The 23,863-nt window shown below is 40.1% G+C and overlaps 1 protein-coding gene across 3 annotated transcripts in view; it reads right to left on the bottom strand.

Moving 5' to 3' along the window:
- Positions 1 to 23,863, bottom strand: part of Ilrun (inflammation and lipid regulator with UBA-like and NBR1-like domains) — a 74,588-nt gene that overhangs the window by 36,302 nt on the left and 14,423 nt on the right. For all 3 annotated transcript variants that reach the window (XR_002395727.2, XM_004846737.3, XM_004846735.3), the window contains exons 2-3: positions 6,844 to 6,998; positions 520 to 717 (exon numbers count right to left, since the gene is read on the bottom strand). Coding sequence is in view for 2 of the 3 variants with exons in the window: in XM_004846737.3 (XP_004846794.1) it covers positions 520 to 717; positions 6,844 to 6,998 (353 nt within the window). In the remaining variant the exon portion in view is untranslated. The remainder of the gene's footprint in view (positions 1 to 519; positions 718 to 6,843; positions 6,999 to 23,863) is intronic.

Raw genomic sequence — 23,863 nt, forward strand, 5'->3', positions numbered from 1 at the left:
ACCCTATGAAGACTATATAAAGAGGCCACTGGATTTGGCAACTGGGACGACACTTGTGGACATTCACTGGACTTGGGAGTGGGTCAAAGATAGATGAGGTTGAAGAGTGCGTAGAAAATACAGAAGAGATAATATGGAGCATGTTTCAAAAGTTTGGCAATAAAGGGAAGGAGTGGCAGGTGTTAGTTTGACAGACCATCAAGTTGTGAATTATCAGTTGTATATGACTTGTGTCTGGAGACTCTGAGAACAGGTCTGCCTTCAGGATTCTTAGCACTTACCAGATTATGTAATAAAATAGCAGTAACACTACACTGCTTAGAATACATAGTATAATACCTTTTACACATCACTAAACTTTGATTAAATTCCTAGGATACAAGGAGAGCACTATATGAACCAATTAGTCACTAAATTCAAGTCATTTACTGGTATGGGTAAAAGAGGCCACACCTCATTATGTGATAGGATGCTGTTACCTTAATTCCTTCACCCTGGACTGCACATGAACAGACTCACCTCCATAGTAGAGTCCGGTAGCAGTGCACATCCGCCACTGTCCCTGATACATTCCTGCTCTGCTGGGGCTGCACATCTGGACGCTGACATCTGCAATCTCTTGGGGCTCTAGGGATCTCACCATCACCATGTTCACATGTCCAAATTGGTCTCCCCCGACATATTTAAGACAAACCCCTGGAGGCCAGACTTCTGCTCCTGAGTTCAAGCAAAAGAAAAAAATGTTAGGCAATCAATGGTCCTGTGCTGGGTGTCCTTTATTATGAAACTGTACAGGAGGCCTCTTTCCTTGTTTTACACACATATATATGTAAATCCACCTACACTTCTATGAGTTACATAATGCCTCACATGACCAAGCAGAAGGAATGATCAAAACCAACAACCTCTGACCAACAATCTATCCCTGTGAGAATGCACATATGGCAAAGGCAAAGCAGTTTCAAGATGTGTGTTTCACGAGACCTCAGAGAAAGCCACTCTTCACAGTGAATCTGCAGAACCTAAGAATGATGTCCATGAAGAGCCAGGGCCACAATGCTGGGAGAGTGCTTTCTCTTCTAAAGGTGACAAATGTCCACATGTTCGTTTCATTTGAATTTTTTACGATGGCATTCCAAGTACAAATATGTCTGGCTGTTCCCAATTTTTACACAAGCAAGAGGATGAGAACATGAGAAGTATTGTAATATCTATAATAGTATTCTCATTTTCAAACTGTTTTTGGCCTGATACAACTGTTAACTATAAAATACCCAGGCTCAGGAGATTCTGCCAATACAAGAGAGCTGTCAAGTCAAAGTTTAGACCTCATTTTCAAACAGTGGTGGGAAAAATATAAACAACACAGTGACCTTCCCTGACAATATCAACGAACTACAATCCTTCGAGCAATGGCACCAGCCGGAAATGGCACCAGCTTATGGAAAGGATGGGAGTGATGATACAGAGCACTGGCACTGGCAGGAATGTTTTTCTTCCTTTGGAAGTACTAAAGATCTCACTTGGTGTTATGGTTTGGATCTAAAGCGTCCTTGAAAATCCAGCAAGTGGGGCTGGGAATTTAGCTCAGTGGTTCCACCACCTGCCTCGCAAGCGCAAGGTCCTAAATTTGATCCCCAGTACCAAAAAAAAAAAATGAAGAAAATCCAGCAAGTGGGCTTTTGCAAAGTGACAGATCATCAGACAGAGTATTAACTCATTCATGAGTTCGTGGCTGAATGGGCTTTTAGGAGGTTGGGCCTAGTTGAAGGGAGCACTTCGGATGTGTGACCTTGGAGTTCTATCTTGTCTCTAGGCCCTGGCTCCCTGGCTGCAATGAGGTGAGCAATTTTCTTCCATCACACCCTTCTGCCATGGTGTTTCTGCCTGTCAGGGGCTTAGCAGCAACACAGTCACATGACCATGGACTTAAAACCTCTGAAACTGAGCCAAATAAATCTCTCTTCCTTTAAGTTGTCTTCAGGTATTATGTCACCCCAACAGAAAGTCAACACCTTTGGTTTTAACTCTTGTGTGCCTATTCTCACATAAACTATAGACATGAAATTCAAAATGAGAACTCTATGTATTGGCTAGTTCTGACTAGTCAAATGTCATACACAGGTAGCGACACAATGACTAGATGTAATGTTTCTTGTTAGAACTCTCCAATATGCAAATGGTATTCTCCTTTTGAAATATAGACTGAAATATCTTTTCTTATTATATTCATTATAAAAAAAAAATCACTAAAAAAGCTGGCCACTGCAGGGCTCTCAGGACAGAAGGTGCTTGTAATTTATCTTGCACCAGTCCTCTAGGATGCCTCAATTCCTTGTTCTCAAAGTGTCAGGCTGGTTTTAACATACCTGATGGCTTACTATTGGAAAGTAAACAGAGGAAAAAACAACCAGAGCTGTACTACTAAGAACCAAGCTCCATTATAAATAGTATCCTTTGTAGTGCTTGGGTGTTCTGGGGTACATGAAGCAGGGGCCATTGTGTTTTGGAGTACCCTCTATAAAAAACCTACCAGTGGGGCCAGAGATTTAGCTCAGTGGTTCCGTCACCTGTCTTGCAAGTGCAAGGACCCGAGTTCGATCCCCAGTACCAAAAAAACCCCCCAAAACAAAAAACAAACCTACTGGTAACTGGGTGCATACCTATAGGCTCAGCTACTCAGAAGGCTATTCCTTTAAAAAAACAAATGAGGGCCATAGACTTAGCTCAGTGATTTTGCTGCCTGCCTCCAAAGCACAAGGTCCTCCTGATACCAAAACAAAACAAAACAAAACAATTGGCCAGGGATTTAGCTCAACAGCACCAAGCCTGCCTTACAAGCGCAAGGTCTTGAGTTCAATTTCTGGTACCAAAACAAAAAAACAAGCTGGATATGGTGGCACATGCCTGTAATCCAATCCCAGCACTCAGGAGGCTGAGGCAGGAGGATCGCTGCGAGTTTGAGGCCAGCCTGGGCTACATAATGAGTTCAGGGTCATCCCGAACTAGAGGGAGATTCTGCTTCAAAAAACCAACAAAACAACCTACCAGCAAGCACTCCCCTAAGTTAACACTATAAAGGATAACTACTGTGTGGCACAAAGGTTGTAGATGACACACTAGTAACACATGCAAACTCTGTTTTTCATTTCTGGGGCCTGGCAAAAGCATTTATTTGTCTGAGGTCAAGAAAAACAGCTGATGTGAAGCAACTTAGAAAATGTCAGTCTCTCTCAAGATCAAGATTAAACTACTGTTATAAGTCTCAATTTGTTCTTTAACACATCCCTCCGTACCAAGACAAGGTCTGAGAGTGGATCTTTTCTAGTTTCTAAGGACATAAGATAAAAGAAAACTAAGTATGAGAAAGAGTCAGTCATCCTGCACAGACAACCACAAGTGGCTAAGACAGGTTCTCTGGCTGTGCACCGCAGGGTCCTTCAGATATATACGATGTTTAATGTCATGGTACTTGGAGAGCATTTTGAAGGAAGAAGTGCAGGTTACCAACCATCAACTCTAACGGATTCATATGCCAGGAAGTGAAGAATCAATCACCTGCCTTCTGAGAATTATCAATGATATATTTACAGTTCTTTCAGTTCCATCTGTTAAGACTGGTTACTCTTAACAAGGTTAAAGATATTGTTTGCTCCATCCAGAAGGAAGGGAAATACTGGTTAGTTGTTTGGGTCACCTGGGCAAGTTTATCAAAAGTATAATACAACAGAACTTCAAATTAAGTCTTCATATAAATTTACTTAACGGGTGCTCAGTCTATCTAAAAGAAAAGGAAGACTCATCTGTGTTTACGACTTTCCAAGTTAGGTCTCACAATCAAGTATATGACTACTTCTGTGATGCTCCAAGTATTATGCAGTAACTGGGTGTGTTGTGCTGGGGTTGTATCCAGGGCCTTGTGCATGCTAGGCAAGTTCTCTACCACTAAGCTACACCCCAAGTTCCAAATTACCATTAATTTAAAAAATAAAGTAATGGGCCGGGGATTTAGCTCAGTGGTTCCGGCACTGGCCTCGAAAGCGCAAGGTCCCGAGGTTCGATCTCCAGTACCAAAAAAACAAACAAACAAAAAAAGACAGGAAAAAATAAAGTAAAAACAAAACCCCATCGTGGCAATTTCAAGATGGTAGAAAGTATCACAAAAATCAATGCTGTTCAACAGTTCCAGACAGCCTGGGAATTAGAGTATCAGGGATCACAGAAAGAATTTGGAGGCAGTAGGAACATCCAAATGGCAATGCAGAGGACAAGCCTGAATGAAGATCTCCTTTTTAACCTGTGTGAGTGAGGGGTCTGCATTTCAAATTAAGCTCCAAGAAAACAGACTTTCAATTTTGTCACCAGTTCTCTCCTGCACTTAATGAAGGGACAGAACATACTGGTATGTGTTGAATACATGGAAAGCAGCATCTTCTCTATAATCACACTGTACAGAAAAGCAGAAAATTAACTATTGTAACCTGAGCTAAAAGAAAGATGAGGGAAAAACAGTTGTCTTTTCTCAAATTCTTTTCCTAACCCTTATTTTATATAAGTAGCTCAAAAAATAAAGATGATGCTCATATCACAAGTACAACTAATAATAACTAAGAAGCTGTTTAAGTGTTGGTAGAGAGAATTCTGTCTGCTCACATCTGTAGAGAGATAGGTTCAAATATTAACTTTAACCTCCAACTGTAATGTTTCACATTTATGTTTCCCAAGCTTCCAATACTTCCTTAGCAAAAGAAGTTTGGATCCTGGAATTATTCACTTATGTCACACAATGTTAAAGGCTGAATAGTAGATGGCACTTACCTTCTTTGGGGAAGCTGCTGGGACAGCTAAATGCAGTTCCTACCAATCTCATCTGCAGTGTATGCAAATGCCTGGCACACTTAAGCATGGCAGCCAACAGGTATCATGAAATTACTATCTATATGACTCTTTCAACTCCTCCTTCCTCCCTTTTTTGCAGGTCATAGTTTTGTTTTCTTCTTTTTTGGTACCGGGGATCGAACTCGGATTCTTGCACTTGCAAGGCAGGCAGCGGAACCACCGAGCTGAATCCCCAGCCCTCCCCCCTTTCTTGAGACAAGGTCTCACTATGTAGTTCCAGATATCCTTGAACTCACTAGAGAGCCCCAGGCCAGCCTTGAGCTCAAAGCAGTCCTCCTGCCTCAGTCTCCCAAGTGCTGGGATTACAGGGGTACACTGCCACACTTGGGTCAATGTCTCTTACGGCAGGTAATGAATAACAATAAGCAAGCTACAGGAGAAAGAGCTGAGAGGCATGCCCTATTTCTGTGTTTCTGTGCTACTTATTTCCAGAAAGGACTCAGGCCAGACTAGGATGGCATTGAAGAATCAGCATTCTGTCTCATTAATAACATGTCTGTCTCAGGCATGGTGGCAGATGTCTGTAACTTAATCCCAGCACTCAGGAGGCTGATGCAGGAGGACCAAGAGATGAAGCTTAGCCTGGGCTATATGGTCAGACTCTCAAAAAAATCAAACCAGGCTGGGCGTGGTGGAGCAAGCCTGTAATCTCAGCACTCAGGAGACTGAGGCAAGAGGCTCCCTGTGGGTTCAAGGCCACATAGTGAGTTCAAGACCAGCCTGAACTACAGGAGTGCTGTTTCAAAAAAAAAAAAAAATCTCAAAGTCAGAGTTATTTCTAAATGTACCAGGAGAGAAAAAAAAAGAATAATTAAATTTGGTGCATTAATTCTTACATAAAAGGCTAATTTAGCCAATCTTTCCTCACCACAAAGAAATGAATTACGAAGAATTAAAAATTGAATTAATAAAAGGTCATTTTTCAGTTGAGTCCTCCATTTCATATCATGTGAAATCACCTTGTGCCAGGTGTGGTGGTGTACACCTGTAATCCTACCACTTGGGAGGCTGCGGGTGAGGCAGGAGGATGGCCGTGAATTGGAAGCCAGCATAAACTACACAGTGAGTTCAAGGCCATCCTGAACTAGGCAGTGAGGCCCTGTCTCAGCAAACCAAAAAAGACCCCACATTTTTAGCTAAATACTACTTTTTGCCTAGGTTTCTACTTATCAGAATTTCTTTAAGAATCTTCATTAACAAGAAAGTTAAAAGGCCTTCAACCAGTCAGCACAGATCACCATGAAACAGGATGAGAGATACTAATCTCATGCAAAAAAAACTGAGCGAGTAAAAGGTAAATTAACAGTTGCCAGGCCAGTACTCACGCTATTTTCAAGGGATTATGATTAGCTTATTTCCACTTTGTCCTAAGACAGCAGTACATTGCAACAGTGTGCTTTTTAAATGTTCAACAACTTCTCTCGTCTCCTGAGGAAATCTCTATACCCCTTACACTCTTTTTCAAAGTGGTATTAATGCTTCAGATATCTCAATGGCTGCAAAGAAATGAGCCTGCAAAAGAGCAGATGCTGACAGCTCTTTCCAACTGCCCAGTCCTAGTCAAGGATATACCTCCTCTCACCTGCTGGAGATGACTGGAAGATTAACTAGAGCAGAAATAAAATGATGAAGCAGACTGTACAGGTGGAAATGATACAAGCCTAGCTCCCAGAACCAAATGAATACTGGCTTATATGTAGATGCCATCAGGACTTAGGCGGCCTGGAAGCATGAGATCTAAATTCTTCCTCTTATTCTGCAGCAGGGGATACTTCACTGATGCTTGGTCATCACCAGTACAAACAAATGCTATATTACACACCATGTATAAGAAAATGCTCGGAGTCAAACAATCAGATGCTAAGCTCCAACACTTCATTCTTATTTCTCTTAATTAAGAAAAACAAAAACTGAACAAGAGAGGATTACCCATTATACACTTACCAGAATTCTGGATCCGCCATGTTTTTACAAACTGAGTATCGGGAGGTATTGACTCCCCTTCTCCTATGGTGACATCTTCAACAAAGGACATAGAGGGCACACTGATGTTTGGGCTTTCAAAATCATAATAGGCGCCAATTGCTGCTTGTAAGTTCCTACAAATAAAGAGAAAATGCCAGAGACTTCAGTCCTGTCCAAAGGATACTGTTCTAATTGTCCAGCCAAAGGAAAAGCCTATTTCTTAGGGTCTGTCACAGAAACTGACACTCCTACTATGGAAGTCTTTCAAGCTACTGATTTGGCTGAGAAATCATAGAAAAAGGTACGTGCATACCCATGTTTATAGCAACACAAGTAACAATAGCTAAAACTTGGAAACAGCCTATATGTCCATCAGCCAATGAAAGAATAAAGAAAATGTGGTATTTATACACAATGGAGTACTATTCTGCCATAAAGGATAAACTTGAGGCATCTGTAGGTTAATGGATGTACACTCAAGACGGTAATCTTAAGTGAAATAAACCAGACACACAAGTTTAAATATCATATGTTTTCTCTTATATGAGAAACACAAAATATAAATAAAGAGCGAAATAAAGGATAAGAAGTAGGAATAGCTTTTCCAAATGGGAAGAACAAAAGATGGAGGGAGAGGAGGAAGGGAAAAATAATTAAAAAGGAGAGAATCAAAGAAAATATGAAAATAATAGAGCTTTTTCAAAAAGGAGGGAATAGACTGGCTATGGTGGTACAAGTCTGTAGTCCCAGGAGGGACCGTTAAGTTCAAGGGCAGCCTGAACTATATAGTGAGACTCTCAAAAAAACAAAAAACACACCAAAAAGGGAGGGAGTCAAGAGTTGGAGGGAGTAGGAAGGGATGGGAGGGAAAGGGAAGAAAAAAAGAATTAAGATGTGTTATATACATGTACAAACTCCCCACAATAAATGTAATAAAATCATTACATACTGCAAATGTACTAATTTTTTTTTTTTTTTTTGGTACCAAGGATCAAACTCAGGACCTTGCCCTTGCAAGGCAGGCTCGGGAATCACTGAGCTAAATCCCCTGCCCTAAACATGTACTAATTTTTAAAATAATACACAAAATAAGAAACAATAGGAAAAAGTACCAGGGCCAACAAATTTGTGTATCACTTTCTTCCCAAAGTCCCCACTGGAAGTAACAATATGAAGAAATCTGCTGCCCACAAGGATAGCACAGGTGGGTAAAGAAGTCAATTAAGAAGCTCCTCTGGCTGGGTGTGGTAGTACACACCTGTAACCTGGCACTTGGGATGCTGAGGCAGGAGGGTCACCTCAAGTTGGTGGTCAGCCTGGGTAACTTAGTGAGTTCAAGGCCAGCCAGAACCACTCTGAGACCCTGTCTCAAAACAAAAAAAAGAAAACAAACCCCCCAAAAAGAACTCTGTAACTGTGACTGTGGGGGCCTCAGGGTGTAGCTCAGTGGTAGAGTGTTTGCCCTAGCATGCTCAGGGCCCTAGGCTCAATCCCCAGCACCACCGGGAAAAAAATATGTGGAATTCAAAGAAGCTCCACTTTTTAAACTATCCTGATTATTTATTTTGTTTTGGTTTTTTGAGACAGGTCTTGCTATGTAGTCTCAGATGGCCTTCAATTCACTATGGACCCCAGGCTGGCCTTGAATTTGCAGAGATCCTCCTGAGAAGTTACAGGCATGTCCACGCTCAGATAATTTGGTTTTTTGATGCCGGGGATCGAACTCCGGTCCTTGCGCAGCAGCCAGTGAAACCACTGAGCTAAATCCCGGGCCCCCCAGCTAATTAATTTTTTTAAAAATCAGCACATGCACAATGGCTCAAAATTTTCACACAATGAAAAATGACCATATTATTTCTTCTTCCCCTCTCAACACATACACACATGGACAGTCATTCATATTAATTTCTTACAGATCTTCTGGTTTCCTTATGCACACACAAGGAAATACATAATTCATATTTCCCCCTTTCACACAATTGGTCTCCTATCGTACAATGCCCTTGGCTTTATTCTTGTAACACTTGTTACTTTTATAAGAAAACAAGTATCTACAAAGGAAAGCCCATCAGAATCACAGCAGACTTCTCAAAGCAAACCCTCAAGGCAAGAGCTTGGAGTGATGTATTTCAAGCCCTAAAGGAAAACAGCCTCTAACCCAGAGTGATGTACCCTGCAAAACTATCTTTCAAAATTGATGGAGAAATAAGATATTTTCACGACAAAGAGCACCTCAGGAACTTCATGAATACCAAACCAGCACTCCAAAAAATTTTAGACAATACCCTAGGAAAAGACAATGAGGATCACAACCCCAGGAAACCCAGCAGAATGAATCCATTAGGAGTGACAAATTAAACGCAAAGGGGGAGAATCCAACAAAAAGAAAGTCATGACAAGGCTTTTAAAACTTTTAACTTCATCTCCCTAATGAGTGTATAATTCAATCTTATTATTGTACTGATTAGTATTTTTCTGATTCTAGAGTTGCAAACCATTCCTTGTGCTATACTGGCTATTTATCATCTTCTTATGTCTACTTTTTAATTGGGCTATGAATGAGCTCTAAGAATTCTTTATATATTCTGGTCATAAGTTATATGCAGTGTAAATATGGTCTGTTTAAAGCCTACTTTTCATTTTAATGATGTCATTTAAAGTTCTAAATTTTGATGGAATCCCATTTATCAATTTTTTTTTTATACATCATGTTTTTTGTATCCTAGGTAGTTCTTGCCTACCCTGAATTCATAAACATTTTCCCTTATAATTTCTTCTTAAAGTTTTATACTTTTAGGCTTTCTTATTTAGGTTCATAGATCCCTTCAAGTTATTTTCATGTATGGAAAAAAAGGGCGGAGGTTAATTTTTTATATACGGATACCAGGCGTTCTAGTGCCGTTTGCTGAAAACACGATCTCTTTCTTGGCTCTTGAATTGAGCTTATATTCTATAAAATGCTAATGTTAAATAATCTTTCAAAACTCAGTGAACCATATATGTGTGGTTCTATTTCTAGATTCTGTTCTATTCCAATGATCTATATGTCTTTCCTTACACCAACACTGCCTTGATTACTGTAGCTTTAGAAGAAGTCTTAAAATTAGGTACTAAACGTCTTCCAACACTGTTTTTTTTTGTTTTTTTTTTAATTTCCTAGGTCCTTTGCACTCCTACATAACTTTTAAATTTCAATATCCAATTCTTCATTTACAGCAAGTATACACAGACCTGAATTTTTATATATACCTTGTGTTTTCTAATCCTGCTAAATTCAAGTACAAGTTCTAGGGGCTCCTAGAGATTTCTTAGTATTTTCTCTGTAGATGATCATTTCATCTACATACAAAGATTTTGCTTCTGCCGTGCCAATCCTATCCTAGTTGTGTCACTTTATTGCCAGACTATTTTGGTGGGGACTAGGTTTCAAAGTTTAATGGACAGATAAAGAGTAAGCATATCTGCCCTTGTTCCCCACCTTAAGGAGAAAGCATTGTATCTTCTCCATTCATATAAGGTGTTCTCGCTGGAAGTATGGAGTGCATGTCTTTAATCTGTTGAGAAGTTTCTGTTCTACTTCTAGTCTCCTGATAGCTTTTACCATGAACAGCTGTAGAATTTAGTCCAATACTTTTTCTCCAACTAGTGACAGGATCATATGGCTTTTTCCTTTCCTCTGTTAAAATGATGAGTTTTTGGCGCCTGCCTCAAAAGCACGAGGTCACAAGTTCGATCCCTGGCACCAAACAAACAAAAACTAAAAGAAAACAAAATAAAGTAAAATGATGACTTTTGGGGGTGGATCTTCCAATGCTGAACCAACACTGCCATCCCTATAACAAAACCACTTTCTACATCCTGCCAGATCTGACTTCCAACAGTTTGTCTTGTTAAACAAATTTCTATCTATGTTCATACTTTTTTCTTCTATTATCTTTATCCAGTTTTAGGATTAGCACAATGTTGAGTTCCTAAAATGAGGGGAGAAGTGTTCCTTCTTTTTTTCTGCTTTCATTGTTCGATATAATTTATCAGTTAAAATGTTTATGAGCCTGCTGTTGTCATATAGGTAGGTTTTCAAGCTAGGAATATACTTTAATAGGTGCTATTCAAATTTTATATTTCCTCCAGAGTTAGTTTCATTAATTTGTCTTCCAAGGTACTTCTTAGAAGTTGTCAAATTTATTTCAAAGAAGATTTTTGTAATATGCTTTCTATATTCTTTTAAATTCTGTAAAATCTGTGGTAATGTCTCCTAGATCTTAATATTGTAATTTAAAAAATGTGTAACTGATATTGTGTAACAGGAAGAAAAGGTCTAAAAGAGCAGGGGAGTTGGGAGGGGTAGGGGAAGGGAAAAAAGGGAAAGGAAAAAATATGAAAAGAGGAATAAAAATGGAAACAATGTCTTTGCAAATAGGGAAGGGTGGAGGGGGTGAAGGGAGGGCAAGGGAAGGGGAAAAAAAATAAGAACCAAAAGACTCATGTAATGGTACAAGATCACAATGATGAATGTAACTGTATTTTATACCTAAAATGTACCAATAAAGTTAATGGGGAAAAAAAAAAGAAAACAAGTATCATTTTACATGTTTAATTTTTAGTTTCTTTTTTGGTGAAACCACTATGTAAATTTATGAATGTTGGTGTTCCTTTTAATTACAAATCCCCTTTTGTCAAAAGTAACTACCAACCACATAAACTAGAGTCTTCCCAAACGAACAGAATCACATCACTGGCACCTTGGTTTACCAGTGCCAGAAACCAAAGGCTGTTTAAGCTGTGTTCATTACAGAGATCAAAGAAATGTTTGCTAATTACACTAACAGCTTCTCTTCTGGTCTTACTCAAATCAGTGACATCATCCCTAGTGCTCAATGCAGACAACCACCCAAACTGCATGCTTCTAAACATAACCCAACCCTAAGCCAATGGATCCAGTGGGCTGTTTTTAATTACGCATGAACATAGCATGAAACAAGCTCTGACAGTACATAACTGTTCGACAGACGAGCTATTAACAGCAAATATTTCTCTGCTAGGGCCCCGCCTGCTCCTCCAGGTGTTTGCAGCTGCCAAAAAATGAAGGCTATATTTAGAGCTGTTTCCTCAGGTCAAGCCTGGCAATGGCAGCCTGTCCTGTTAGTGAGACTGGGATGGCTCCACAACTGCCTCCCTCCACTGTCCAAAACGAGGGCTTCAGCTCCCCACCTGCCACCTCTGATGCAGAGAGGCTATGGGTCTGATCAAACTTGAGGAAGCCCAGCCCCTGCTGCTCACAAACAAGCTCAGAAGTGCTGTGTATCTGGAATCAGACATACCCTTCATGACTGGGGATCAAAGGAGAGAAAAATAAGCCTACTTTGCAATTAGTTCTTTGGAAAATATTTTGCAAAAGTTGTGTCAATCTTTTGGTAAAGATAATTTTTGTCTTGGGTCTCTAGCAAGTAGCTTGCTCAATTGTTTTCTGTTTACTTGGCTGTAAAATATGCTTGGGAGAGACAAAGCTATTTGTGTGGTCAGGACAACTGCCAATTCTCATCCCGGCCTGTCATGTTTCACCCCTCGGGTCTCCCACCAGGACAGAACTTCAAAACCACTGTAGCAGGAACTATGACCAATGGAAGAAGTCAGGTTACCCTACTCAGACAGAGCCATTCCCGTCCTCCAATCTCCTCTGACACATCCCAAAGTGTCCCATAGCAGAAGTCAATAAAACTCCTTATTTTTGCTTGTCTACAGGTAATTCAGCCAGAGCAAGAGTTAAGAAATTTTAAAAGCCCAAACTGAAACTGAAAGTAGTGAACAGGAATCCTGGCAGGAAGATGAAGTATAGGATGACAAGGCAAGTTTATTTCAGCCTGGTGGTGCTCTAGCCCAGTGGGTGGGGACACAGCTCCTGGCCCTATCTCTTAGATCCCTGTTTCACTAGGAATAGCAGGAATAGACCAAACAGCTCCAATCTCGTGTCAGCAAAGTAGCCATGATAACAGGTAGTCCAGTTCCAAACAATATACTCAGCTATGGTTACCCATCAAGAAATTCTACATAAAACAGAGCTGGCTGAGGTTATGGGAAAGAAAAAAACACTTGACCCAGTATTCAGTCTAGTCTGAAAATTTAAACTCCATTTTCAATCTGATTTCAGATGGTTTAAAGTGCCCTGAAGAACAAAGGGAGGCAAAGTAGCAATGAAAAATAGCACAGGCTAGGGCCGGGAATTTAGCTCAGTGGTTCCGCCGCCTGCCTTGCAAGCAGAAGGTCCTGAGTTTGATCCCCAGTACCAAAAAAAAAAGCACAAATGGATGGTGGTAATGATTGTAGCATCGTGAACACAGTGTCACAGCACTGTACACTTAAAATGGTTAAAATGCTAAGTTCTATGTTGTGTAGCTGTCTATGGCCATACTACCCTGAATGTGCCTGATCTCGTCTATGTTGTATAGCTGTCACCACAATATTTTTATTTATTCATTCATTCATTTATTTATTCTGGGTACTGGGGATCAAACTTGGGACCTTGCGCTTGCCAGGCAGGGCGCCAGAACCACTGAGCTAAATCCCGGGCCCTATCATATTTTTTTAAATTATTTTTTAAGGGCTGGAGATTTAGATCAGTGGTTCCGGCGCCTGCCTGGCAAGCACAAGGTCCTGAGTTTGATCCCCAGTTCTACCAAAAAAAAAAAAAGGTAAAAAATTTTTAAAGAGTAGGTCTTTTGACTCAGCTCCTATCCTTGGCTGTGTGGCTCTGACCAGGTGGCTAAGCTTGTAGGTAGTTTTGCAAAACTGAGTTGATAGCGCTGCTATCATAAAGCTGGCTGTGAGGACTGCTGCAATGATGTGTGAAAATGTTCTTGGTTGTCATACTAAATGAACAAACATGGCTGCTACCTTCCCCAAATCTATCCATGGGCTTTTTTTGTTGGGGATCAAACTTGGGTCCTTGTGCTTGCACAGCAGGTGGCAAAACCAGAGCTAAATCCCTGGCCCTGTCCATGGGCTTTTGAACAAGGATTACCTCCTACTGCCTCTCCACAGAGGCTCTCAGCCTAAGGCAGCTCCCCCACACCGCCGACAGTGCTGATTTGTGTGAACACCGGCATGTGCCTCTCGTGAAATACAATTCTGTCCAACTTTCACTGTACAGATGAGGTCACGAAGGCACTGACAGGTAAAGTAACTTGTCCTATCCTAGGCAATCAACAGAATTTAGAACTACATCTATGCAAAGGCGAAGCTACTCAAATCTTCTGTCTTATCCAGAATTCTATTCATAGAATTATCCAGAATTCTCCTATTCATCCTATTCTCTAAACATCTGATTTCCCTAAGTTCACATTAACTACCATCAATTCAATAAATGAACTAGCTGTAACTGCAGAATTAAACCTAATTTTTGAACATAATTTTATACACACAGAGCATTTATTTTTATACTATATATACATACATTTAAGGCAGTAGATTACTGGTCTTATGAAGAAAAACCACCTCTCTTTTGAATACATAGCCAGGAACATCACCCAAAAATATGGGGACAGAGAACAGTCAAGAAAATCTCAATTAAAGGTCGACCAGCCAGCCATGCGGGGTGGCACATGCCTGTGATGCAGCACTCGGGAAGCTAAGGCGGGAGGATGGAAGAGTTCAAGGCCTAGCTAGACCCTATCTTAAGGAAAGGAAGAAAAAAAAAAAAAACACCACAATCTGGGTATTAGTTTTCTTTACATTCTCTGAACAGGAATAAACTCAGAAGGACTCAAATTACTTATGAGGAAAAGAGAATCACTCATCTTATCTGAGCACAAATTAAAATGCAAAGTCAGAAAAATGGATGGATCCAGTTAGTACAGGAGCACGGGTCGCAGCTGTGCAGAGCCACACACTCCCTCACTTGTGTGAGGCAAGACACGGAAGGCCCCGGTTAACCTGAGTGAACAAAAGGTAATCTGGTTGGAAAAGGCTCCGCACAACGGATGCTCTTACAAACGTGAGTTTTCTAACATCAACTAGATAAGAATCTAAAAAAGGGAGGGGGGAAGGGGAAAAAGGAGGAGAAAGGAGGAGGAAGAAAACGGAGGTAAGGAGGAGGATTTCAGAACACTCTACCCATAATCCTGAGGTACAGCTGGAAAGATAAACAGAGGAAGCTGACCTAGCCCCAGGCATTTTCTTTAAAATTCTGATTAAAAGGTCTAACTATAATATTCCTGGATTTGGTTACTTATCAAAAGGAAAGCGCCTATATAAGATGGGTAAGTAGTAAAGTTTTAAAGGAATCTGTATCATCAGGAGTATACATAACTATTCAAATCTAAAAAGGGGCATCTTATTGGAAGAGGAAAGTTAAAGCAACATGACTTTAAGAACAGCACTCCCAGGCTGGGGATTTAGCTCAGTGGTTCCACTGCCTGCCTCGAAAGCAAAAGGTCCCAAGTTCAATCCCCAGTACCAAAAAAGAAAAAGAACAGCTCTCCTTATCTGCCTCTACATCCCTACTCCCTTCTCACGGATGGTCCTGAAGAGTATCAGACATGGGGAATCTTTCGAGGGGCAACCAGGCCAGACCTACAGTCCTCTGCCAGAGAAAGGAGCTAATGGGTGACCATAAGACTTGCTGATTGTATTGCACTAGTTCTGCCCTACAGAACACAGTATACACTCTATACCCTTTCTGCTAGCATCTCGAGGGCTAAGAATAGTTTCTGGCTCATAGAAGGCTCTTTAAAATATTAAACAGGAGGGCCGGGGATTTAGCTCAGTGGTTTCGCCGTCTGCTGTGCAAGCGCAAGGACCCGAGTTCGATGCCCAGTACTAAAAAACCAAAAAAACCCCCAAAAAACCCAAATAAAATATTAAACAGGAGAGCTGGGGATTTAGCTCAGTGGTTTCGCCACCTGCTGCGCAAGCGCAAGGACCTGCGTTCGATCCCTGGGACACACACATACACACAAAATTAAACAGGAAAAAATAGTGACCAAAGTATAACACATACACACAAACCCTGTTTTCCTCTCCAAATTTTTTACTGGGACTGTATGGTGGAGTCAGGGGATAGGATGACAACAAAAATATCCATTTAGCTCAATTGGAGCACCATAAAAATGGGTACCTGAACCAATTGAGACCAAACTCAGGAAAACATGATACTACCCAAGACTTTTCGATGGTGGCTACAGTAACCATGAGAATAACTTACAGTATCATAGCTGGACCTGACCAGGCATTGTCTCCCATTGCTGGGGAGGATACGATCATTTATAGCTAGTACTTGTTTAATAAATGCCCTCAGTTCCTCATAGTGCTCCTCAGAGTGCTGATCCTAGAGTTGACACAGGATAGCCAGGAATTCCAACAGGGTCCCAGGCATGGGAACTGGAATTTTGAGTTTCTCTCCATAGCATCTCGTCTATAACCTACACGGTCAGGAGCTTTGGATAGAAGGGTTCTCTTCACCAAAGACAGAAGATCACTGTAAACCCCAAGAGAAAATATACACAGAAAGAAACCTGAAGGTATTCTGAATCCTTTATTCTAGTTGTTCTTGAAGCCCCAACACATTTCTGTCCTTGAGTTCTGAGTAAGATTGCAGCACCCTCAAACCCCTCTTTTCACACTGTCTACTCTGAAGTAAGTTTACTACCTATAACATAATAGGTCCAAATTAACTCAAAATTTTATAGCTTCTGAATATCTGTTTGCAAAAGCTGTTAAAGAGGGAGAAGAGAAGCTGGAAACTTACCTGACCCAGCAACTCCACTTTGAGTGCTTATCTCAAAGAATTCAAAGCAGTTCTCAAAAAGAACACTCATGTTCATAGCACCCTTATTCACACCTAAAGGTGGAAAGAACTCAGGTGTCTTATTTACAGATAAACAAAATGTAATAGTACATATAATAATGGAATCTCTGTGTGCTAGGGATTTAGCCCAGGGCTTCACACATGCTACGCATTCACTCTACCACTAAGCTACATATCTGTCTATAAAACAGAATATTATTCGGCCTGAAAAAGGAAGAAAATTCGCTTTTTTTTTTTTTTTTGGAGACAAGGTCTCACTATGTAGAGATCAGGCTGGCCTTCAACTTACTATATAGTAATCCTCCTGCCTCAGCCTCCTGAGTGCTGGGATTATAGGTATGCACAATCACATCCAGCTCCAATTCACCAACTTCAACTTAAAAATTTTTGTAAAGTTACAAAACTGGAAAATCATTGCTATATTGTAGATCATGGTGTTTTATGACATTTTCATCACCTTAATCATGTAACCATGTTCAGAACCTGTGAATATGATAAACTACATGGCAAAGAGGAGTTTAAATTGCTAATTGGCTCACCTTAAAAATAGAGAAATTACCCTGGATTATCCAGACAAATCCAATGTAATCACACGTACTAACGAGTTGGAGAGAATATGAGAAGAGAAACAAAGAGATGGCAGCACAAGAAGCGCTCATTTTGAAGACACAGAAATGGGGCCACGTGCCAGGGAATGTGTGTGGCCCTGCACGCAGCAAAAGACAAACACACAGATGTGCCGGGAGAACAGGGCCGACAGCACCCTGATCTGAGCTCAGACCCCTTTCACACTCTAGAAACCTTCAGGACTGTTACAGTAAGAAATATGTGTGTTTAAAGACAGGTAGCTTACAGTAATTACAGTACAAAAAAATAACACAATGGTCAAACTTTATGAGTTTCTATTATACTGTATATTTAAAAATCATTAAAAAAAATAAAAATTAAAAAACCAACTACAAATCATAAAAAGAAAAAACTATTAACATGAAGGTGGACTAAAAATTACAATTAAAATGGTGCAGTTTTTGCTGAGTCATTTCCTTCATCACAACTGCTTCCAAGAACTCAATTTAAAAAAAAAAAAAAAAAAGGAACTCAATTTTCTATCAAACATGCTATTTAGAAGTAACTCCCTTTTGTTGGCCCTTGAATTAACTATCATGGATACTTCCTGCAATGGTAAAAAGTCATGTTTTCATGCTAACTGAAAGTTTTAAAAATACTGAAAACTGATCCAGAGAATACATGAAAATGTATGATACTCAAAATGGCCTATGATGACAAACAGAAAACTATCTTCATAAACAAAACTCTGGTTTATTGTTGTTTATGAAATTTTCTTTTGGACATGGGTTTAAAATAGCAGTTACAGAATGATCAGGTAAATCTATAATTAAGCATGGTTTTAAAAAGTCTGTTTACCTCACAAAGAACTTACAATAAGCCAGGAGTAGTCAAATGTACCTTATTCTACAGTCTGGTCAGAAGAACTATTGTCTAAAAAAAATACCAGGAACTTGTTTCGACTTTTTTAAAAGGGAAAATTTTCAGGCCCCTCCCATTGTGAACCAAAATTTCATCTTCCAATGTAGCTCTTGCTTCTGCATAAAGAATATAACAGCAGGTCTGTACAGGCTTTAATAAGAAATACAATATGCCTTTTGTATATACTTGTGATTAAAATGCTTCACATTTGTCTAGCATTTCGTGCCTTAGAGATTTCCTGACAGCACACCACATGGACTATCTGCAAAGTCTCTTCAGCCTCATTTCCCCTAAACAACACCGACAGGCTATGGCGTACAGGTCGGTGGAAGGCTACTTGTCCAGCAAGCAAGAGGCCCTACCTTCAATCCCCAGCACTAAAAGAAAATCAAACAAAAAGCAGTAGCAGCCGTATCATCTTTGGAAATAACACAAAAGTAAACGCCCGCATCTTGACCTCTAAAACTTTATATATTTAACTTAGAACCTAGGCCAAATTCTATGTAATATGATAAACAAAGCCAATGGAATGTCACCAACACTACTATATAATGCCACACAACATTTAAACTTTGATCCCCAGCTCTTCTCATCCTGCAGTTAATCCAAATTCCAGTTCTGAGGCTATATTTGGCTGCTTGAGTATGTTTAAAATAGGTACCTTTAAAAAGCGACATACATCTAGGGGACTAAATTTTGAGACAGAATCTGGAAAAAGAATATAACAAAGGCAGTTTTTTGTTGTTTTTTTTTGGTACCAGGGATGGAACTTGGGACTTTGAGCTTGCAAGGCAGGCATGGTGCCACTGAGGTACACCCCCAGCTCCACAAAGGCAGATTTTAATGGTAACTGACATACCTGAAAAGCACATGCCCCTTCTTTTCTGTTACAAACTAATAAAATGACATTATATGTGTCAAAAAATTTCTATCATTTTTAACAATCGCTCATCCATGACATTTCTTATGTATTAAAGAATAAAGGGACTTAAAAATAGCTACCTTACATGACACTGCTTAATTATCAGTTAAATTACTAGCCCCCCCAAATCACAAAATCTTCCATAGACAGATGAAAAACTATCCAATTTGGTGTATATGTAGGTAGATATGTATATGTTTATCATACACACATACACCTACAAAAAAACTAGGGGGAAGGGATCCATTCTGTAGCTTTTTCTGATTCTCTCCTAAAAAAAAATTGGTCACTCAAAGAGAGAAAAGCAGCACACATCCTCAAATAATGCAAAGGAGTACAAAGTAAAGGAGTTTACGCATTTCAAGGTTCACTAAAATCAAGGAGATCTCTTTCATAGCCAGGCCCGACAGCACATGCCTACATGTAATTCTAGCACTCTGAGAGGCTGAGGCAGAACGATGGCAAGTTCGAACCCAGCCTGGACAACTTAGTGTCTTAGTGACACCCTGTTGAAAGACAGAAAGTAAAAGGGGAGGGGGAGGGGGAGGGGGAGGGGAGGGGGGAGGGGAGGGCAGGGCTGGGGAGCAGCTCAGTGCAAAGGCCCTGTGTCCAATCTTCAGTACTTCCTCCCAAAGAGATCTCTTTCTTCAATACTCCCTTTTTAAATCCTCTGTGGCTGAAAGTAAGGCGAATATACTTAAACCACACTGCTAAGATATATAGGTTTGCTATCCCTTATCAGAAGTGCCTGGGATCAGAAATGTTTCCAATTTTAGACTTTTTTGGATTTTTGAATATGTGCATAGACTTCACTGGTTGACTCTTCTAATCTGAAAAATCCAAAATTCAAAATGCTTCAACATTTTTGGGGGAGGGTTTATTGTGGCATTTTTGGACATGCACATATTGTAACACCCCATTACCTTCCCCTATATTCCCCTTCCCTCTCCTCTTGTCTAAGTCTCCCTTCGACTTTCACATTTTTTTTTTCCTCCAAAGTCTGGCTTATTTCACGTGACATGATGATCTTCAGTTCCACCTTTTTTCCTGCAAATGTCATGATTTCATTTTTCTTTATGGCTAAATAATCCATTTTATATGTGTATCACATTTTCTTCAATCATTCAGTAATGGGTACCTAGGCTGATTCCATATCTTGGCTATTATGAACTGTGCTGCAATAAACATGAAAATGAAGTGTCTCTGCAGTATGCTGACTTTATAGCTGGATCATGTGGCAGTTCTGCAGTGTTTTTAGTTTTGTGAGGAACCTCCATACTGATTTCCATAGTAGCTGTACTGGTTTACATTCCTACTAGCCATGTATAAAGGGTTCCTTCCTGCCTTCCCCATGCATCTTTATCAGCATTTATTAGTTTTTGTATTCTTGATGATAGCCTTTCTGGCTAAAGTGAGGTAGAATCTCAAAGTAATTTTGATTTGTATTTCCCTGATGCTGAACACAAAATGCTCCAAGTCTTAAAGTTCAAACATAGGAGCATTTTAGATCTCAGGTTTCTAGTCTTAGATTCTCAACCTATATTAAAAATAACCAGGGCCGGGGATTTAGCTCAGTGGTTCCGGCACCTGCCTCGAAAATGCAAGGTCCCTAGTTCGATCCCCGGTACCAAAAACAAACAAACAAACAAAAATAACCAGGAAGGGCCAGGGATTTAGCTCAGTGGTTTCGCCACCTGCTGCGCAAGCACAAGGACCTGGGTTCGATCCCCAGTACCAAAAAAAAAAACAACCAGGGGCCGGGGATTTAGCTCAGTCGTCCTGCTGCCTGCCTCACAAGTGCAAGGTCCCAAGTTCCATCCCCAGTACCAAAAAAAAAAAAAAAACAAGAAGAAAAAAAAAAGCTTGGGAACCATCTGGTCCAGGGATTTAGCTCAGTGGTTCCATCACCTGCCTCACAAGCACAAGGTCTCGAGTTCAATCTCTGGTACCAAATAAAATAAAATGTACCTATAAACTTAATAAATATTTTAAAAATCAATATCTTTATAGAAAAATAACAAGTAATAAATGAAGAAAGAATTTCTGAAATAAACCTAGAGGGAGGGACATATGCTTGTACCAGTTAATCGAGCCTGAGGTAGAAGGATCCCAAGTGCAAGGACAACCTGGCCAACTTAGTGAAAATCTCTCAAAATGTGGGCTGCGGGTGTAGCTCAGTGGTAAAGGGCTTTCTTTGTTTTGTCTTGTTTTGGGTGTTTTGTTTTTTGTGAACTTCTAATAATGGCATAATTTTCACAATATGTAACATGTATCATATTCGATTACTCATCCCTATCTCTCCTTGCTTCTTTCAGTCTCTCATCTTTTTTTTCTGGGACTGGGGTTCGAACTCAGGACCTTGTGCTTTTTTTTTTTTGGTACCAGGGATCAAACTCGGGTCCTTGTGCTTGCGCAGCAGGCAGTGAAACCACTGAGCTAAATCCCCGGCCCAGGGGGTTTTGGTTTTTGGTACTGGGGAATGAATCAGAGCCTTCCCATTAAGCAATATCCCCAGGCCTCTTTTTTTTGGAATCTTGCTAAGTCACAAAGGTGAGGGAGCTGGGCCTAAATTTGTGATCCTCCTGCCTTTGCCTCCCAGAGCATACATATACGCTAAAACATAAATGAACATCATAAACCTTAAGCTAAGTGCAAGAATCCAGATACAAGACTACATATTACATAATTCCATTTATACAAAAATTGGAGAAACTTTTTATAGAGGCAGAAATATTAGTAGTTACCTCAGCCTGGGAGTGGGAATGCATTAACCATATAAACAAGCAGAGGAAATCTTACCAGACTGACGAATGTGTTCTGTAACTGGATTGAAGTCTTAGTTGCATATAACTGGATTGTTATAATTGTCATAGTTGCATACCTCTATTAACTTTTTTTTTTTTAAATCACTGAATTATACATTTAAAATGGGTTAGCTCCCCGTCATGATGGCACATGCCTGCAATCCCAGCACTTGGGAGGCAGAGGCAGCATAATCACCATGAGTTCTAAGCCAGCCTGAACCACACAACAAGACCTTGTCAAATAAATAAATAAATTTTTTAAATGAGTTAATTTATGGCTTACAAATTAAAATTTAATAAGTACTTAAAAATAACTGTAGCACAACGGTGAAAACTGATGAATATATGTGAAAAATATACAAATATTCATTGTGCTAGTCTTTCAATTTTTCTAAAGTCCTGAAAATCTTCCAAAAAGCTGGGCATGGTGGTGCACACCTATAATCCCAGCACCTGGGAGGATGAAGCAGAAGGATCAATCCCTGAGTTTGAGGCCAGCCTGGGCTACATAGTGAGTTAAAGGCTAGTCTGAACTACATGGTGAGACCCTGTCTCAAAAAGCAAATAAAATAAAATCTTCAACATAAAAACTTGGGGGATAAATCAGAATGAACACTACAATACATATTCTTCTCCCCCTGAAATAAGTGTTTCTAGGCGGTAATGGACAAAGCACATTTAGAATTAAGTGACAGGGGGCCGGGGGATTTAGCTCAGTGGTGCCGTACCTGCCTCGCAAGCACAAGGTCCTGAATTCGATTCCCATTACCAAAAAAACCCAAAAAGTAACAGAGAAGCCCACTGATTCCCAGTGCCAATTTTATCCAAGGATCTGATAAACTAGCAGTACTTTTTTCCATTTAGATTATGTTTTCACTACCCAAGCAATGTATATTACTGTTGATAATTAATAAGATGAAAGCACAAGGAAGAAAATAAAAATCAACCATAATACCATCAGCCAAAGATAATTTATAATTTGTTCTTTATCTTTTCAGTCCATTTGGGTGAAAGAAATCTATATACAAAAAAATCAAAATAACTTGATTAAGTGGCACACACCAAAATTTTCTACCATATCCAATCACACAAATCATAATAAAGGGATGAAAAGGCAGAACAGAAACTTTTAGATGCAAATCCAGTCCTTCCTTTCAGCTTCCTATTAAAACTTGAAGATTATGGAGCTGGGGATTTAGCTCAGTGGTTTCGCCACCTGCTGTGCAAGCCCAAGGACCTGAGTTCAATCCCCAGTACCAAAAAAAAAAAACAACTTGAAGATTAAATGCATGCACTGGCCTCAGTTCTCTCCCTAAAGTCAACTAAAACACAGGGACATACGGGGAAAAGGCTTACATTCACAAGGACAAAGTCAAGCAGAGATCTTGAGGATACTGAAAGTGCCTGAAAGTGAATGCACAAGTAGTAAATGACTTAGCTGACCTGAGAATCCTCCTCAGCCAGCAGTGGAAAAAGCAGACAAGCAACCCTATTGTTTTGTTTTGTTTTTTTGGTACCTGGGATCGAACTTGGGTCCTTGCGCTTGCGAGGCAGGTGGCAGAACTACTGAGCTAAATCCCCAGCCAAGTAACCCTATTTATTATAATGAGGATTTCCCCTAAAAGGGCCAGAAATTATTAGCACCAGGTCCTCTACAAGTGAAGGTGAAGATATGCTCAAAAACCAGAAGGTTTTGCCACCTACTGCGCAAGCGCAAGGACCCAAGTTCGATCCCCGGTACCAAAAAAAATTAAAAAAAAGAAAAATGCAAGTTTTTAATGCCGGGGATTTAGCTCAGTGGTTTTGCCACCTGCTGTGCAAGCGCAAAGACCGGAGTTTGATCCCAGGTACCAAAAAAAAAAAAAACAACCACAAAAACCCAATCGTCAGCCATCCCATAGCTGCCCATCTTTTTTGGGTCCTCCTGTAAGATTACATAGCTGACCAAAAAAAAAAAAAGAAGGGGCCAAGGATTTAGCTCAG

The sequence above is a fragment of the Heterocephalus glaber genome, unplaced genomic scaffold (assembly GCF_053883595.1).
Source record: "Heterocephalus glaber isolate CG9 unplaced genomic scaffold, H.glaber_assembly_v1.0 deba00001141, whole genome shotgun sequence".
NCBI classification, from domain to species: domain Eukaryota; kingdom Metazoa; phylum Chordata; class Mammalia; order Rodentia; family Bathyergidae; genus Heterocephalus; species Heterocephalus glaber.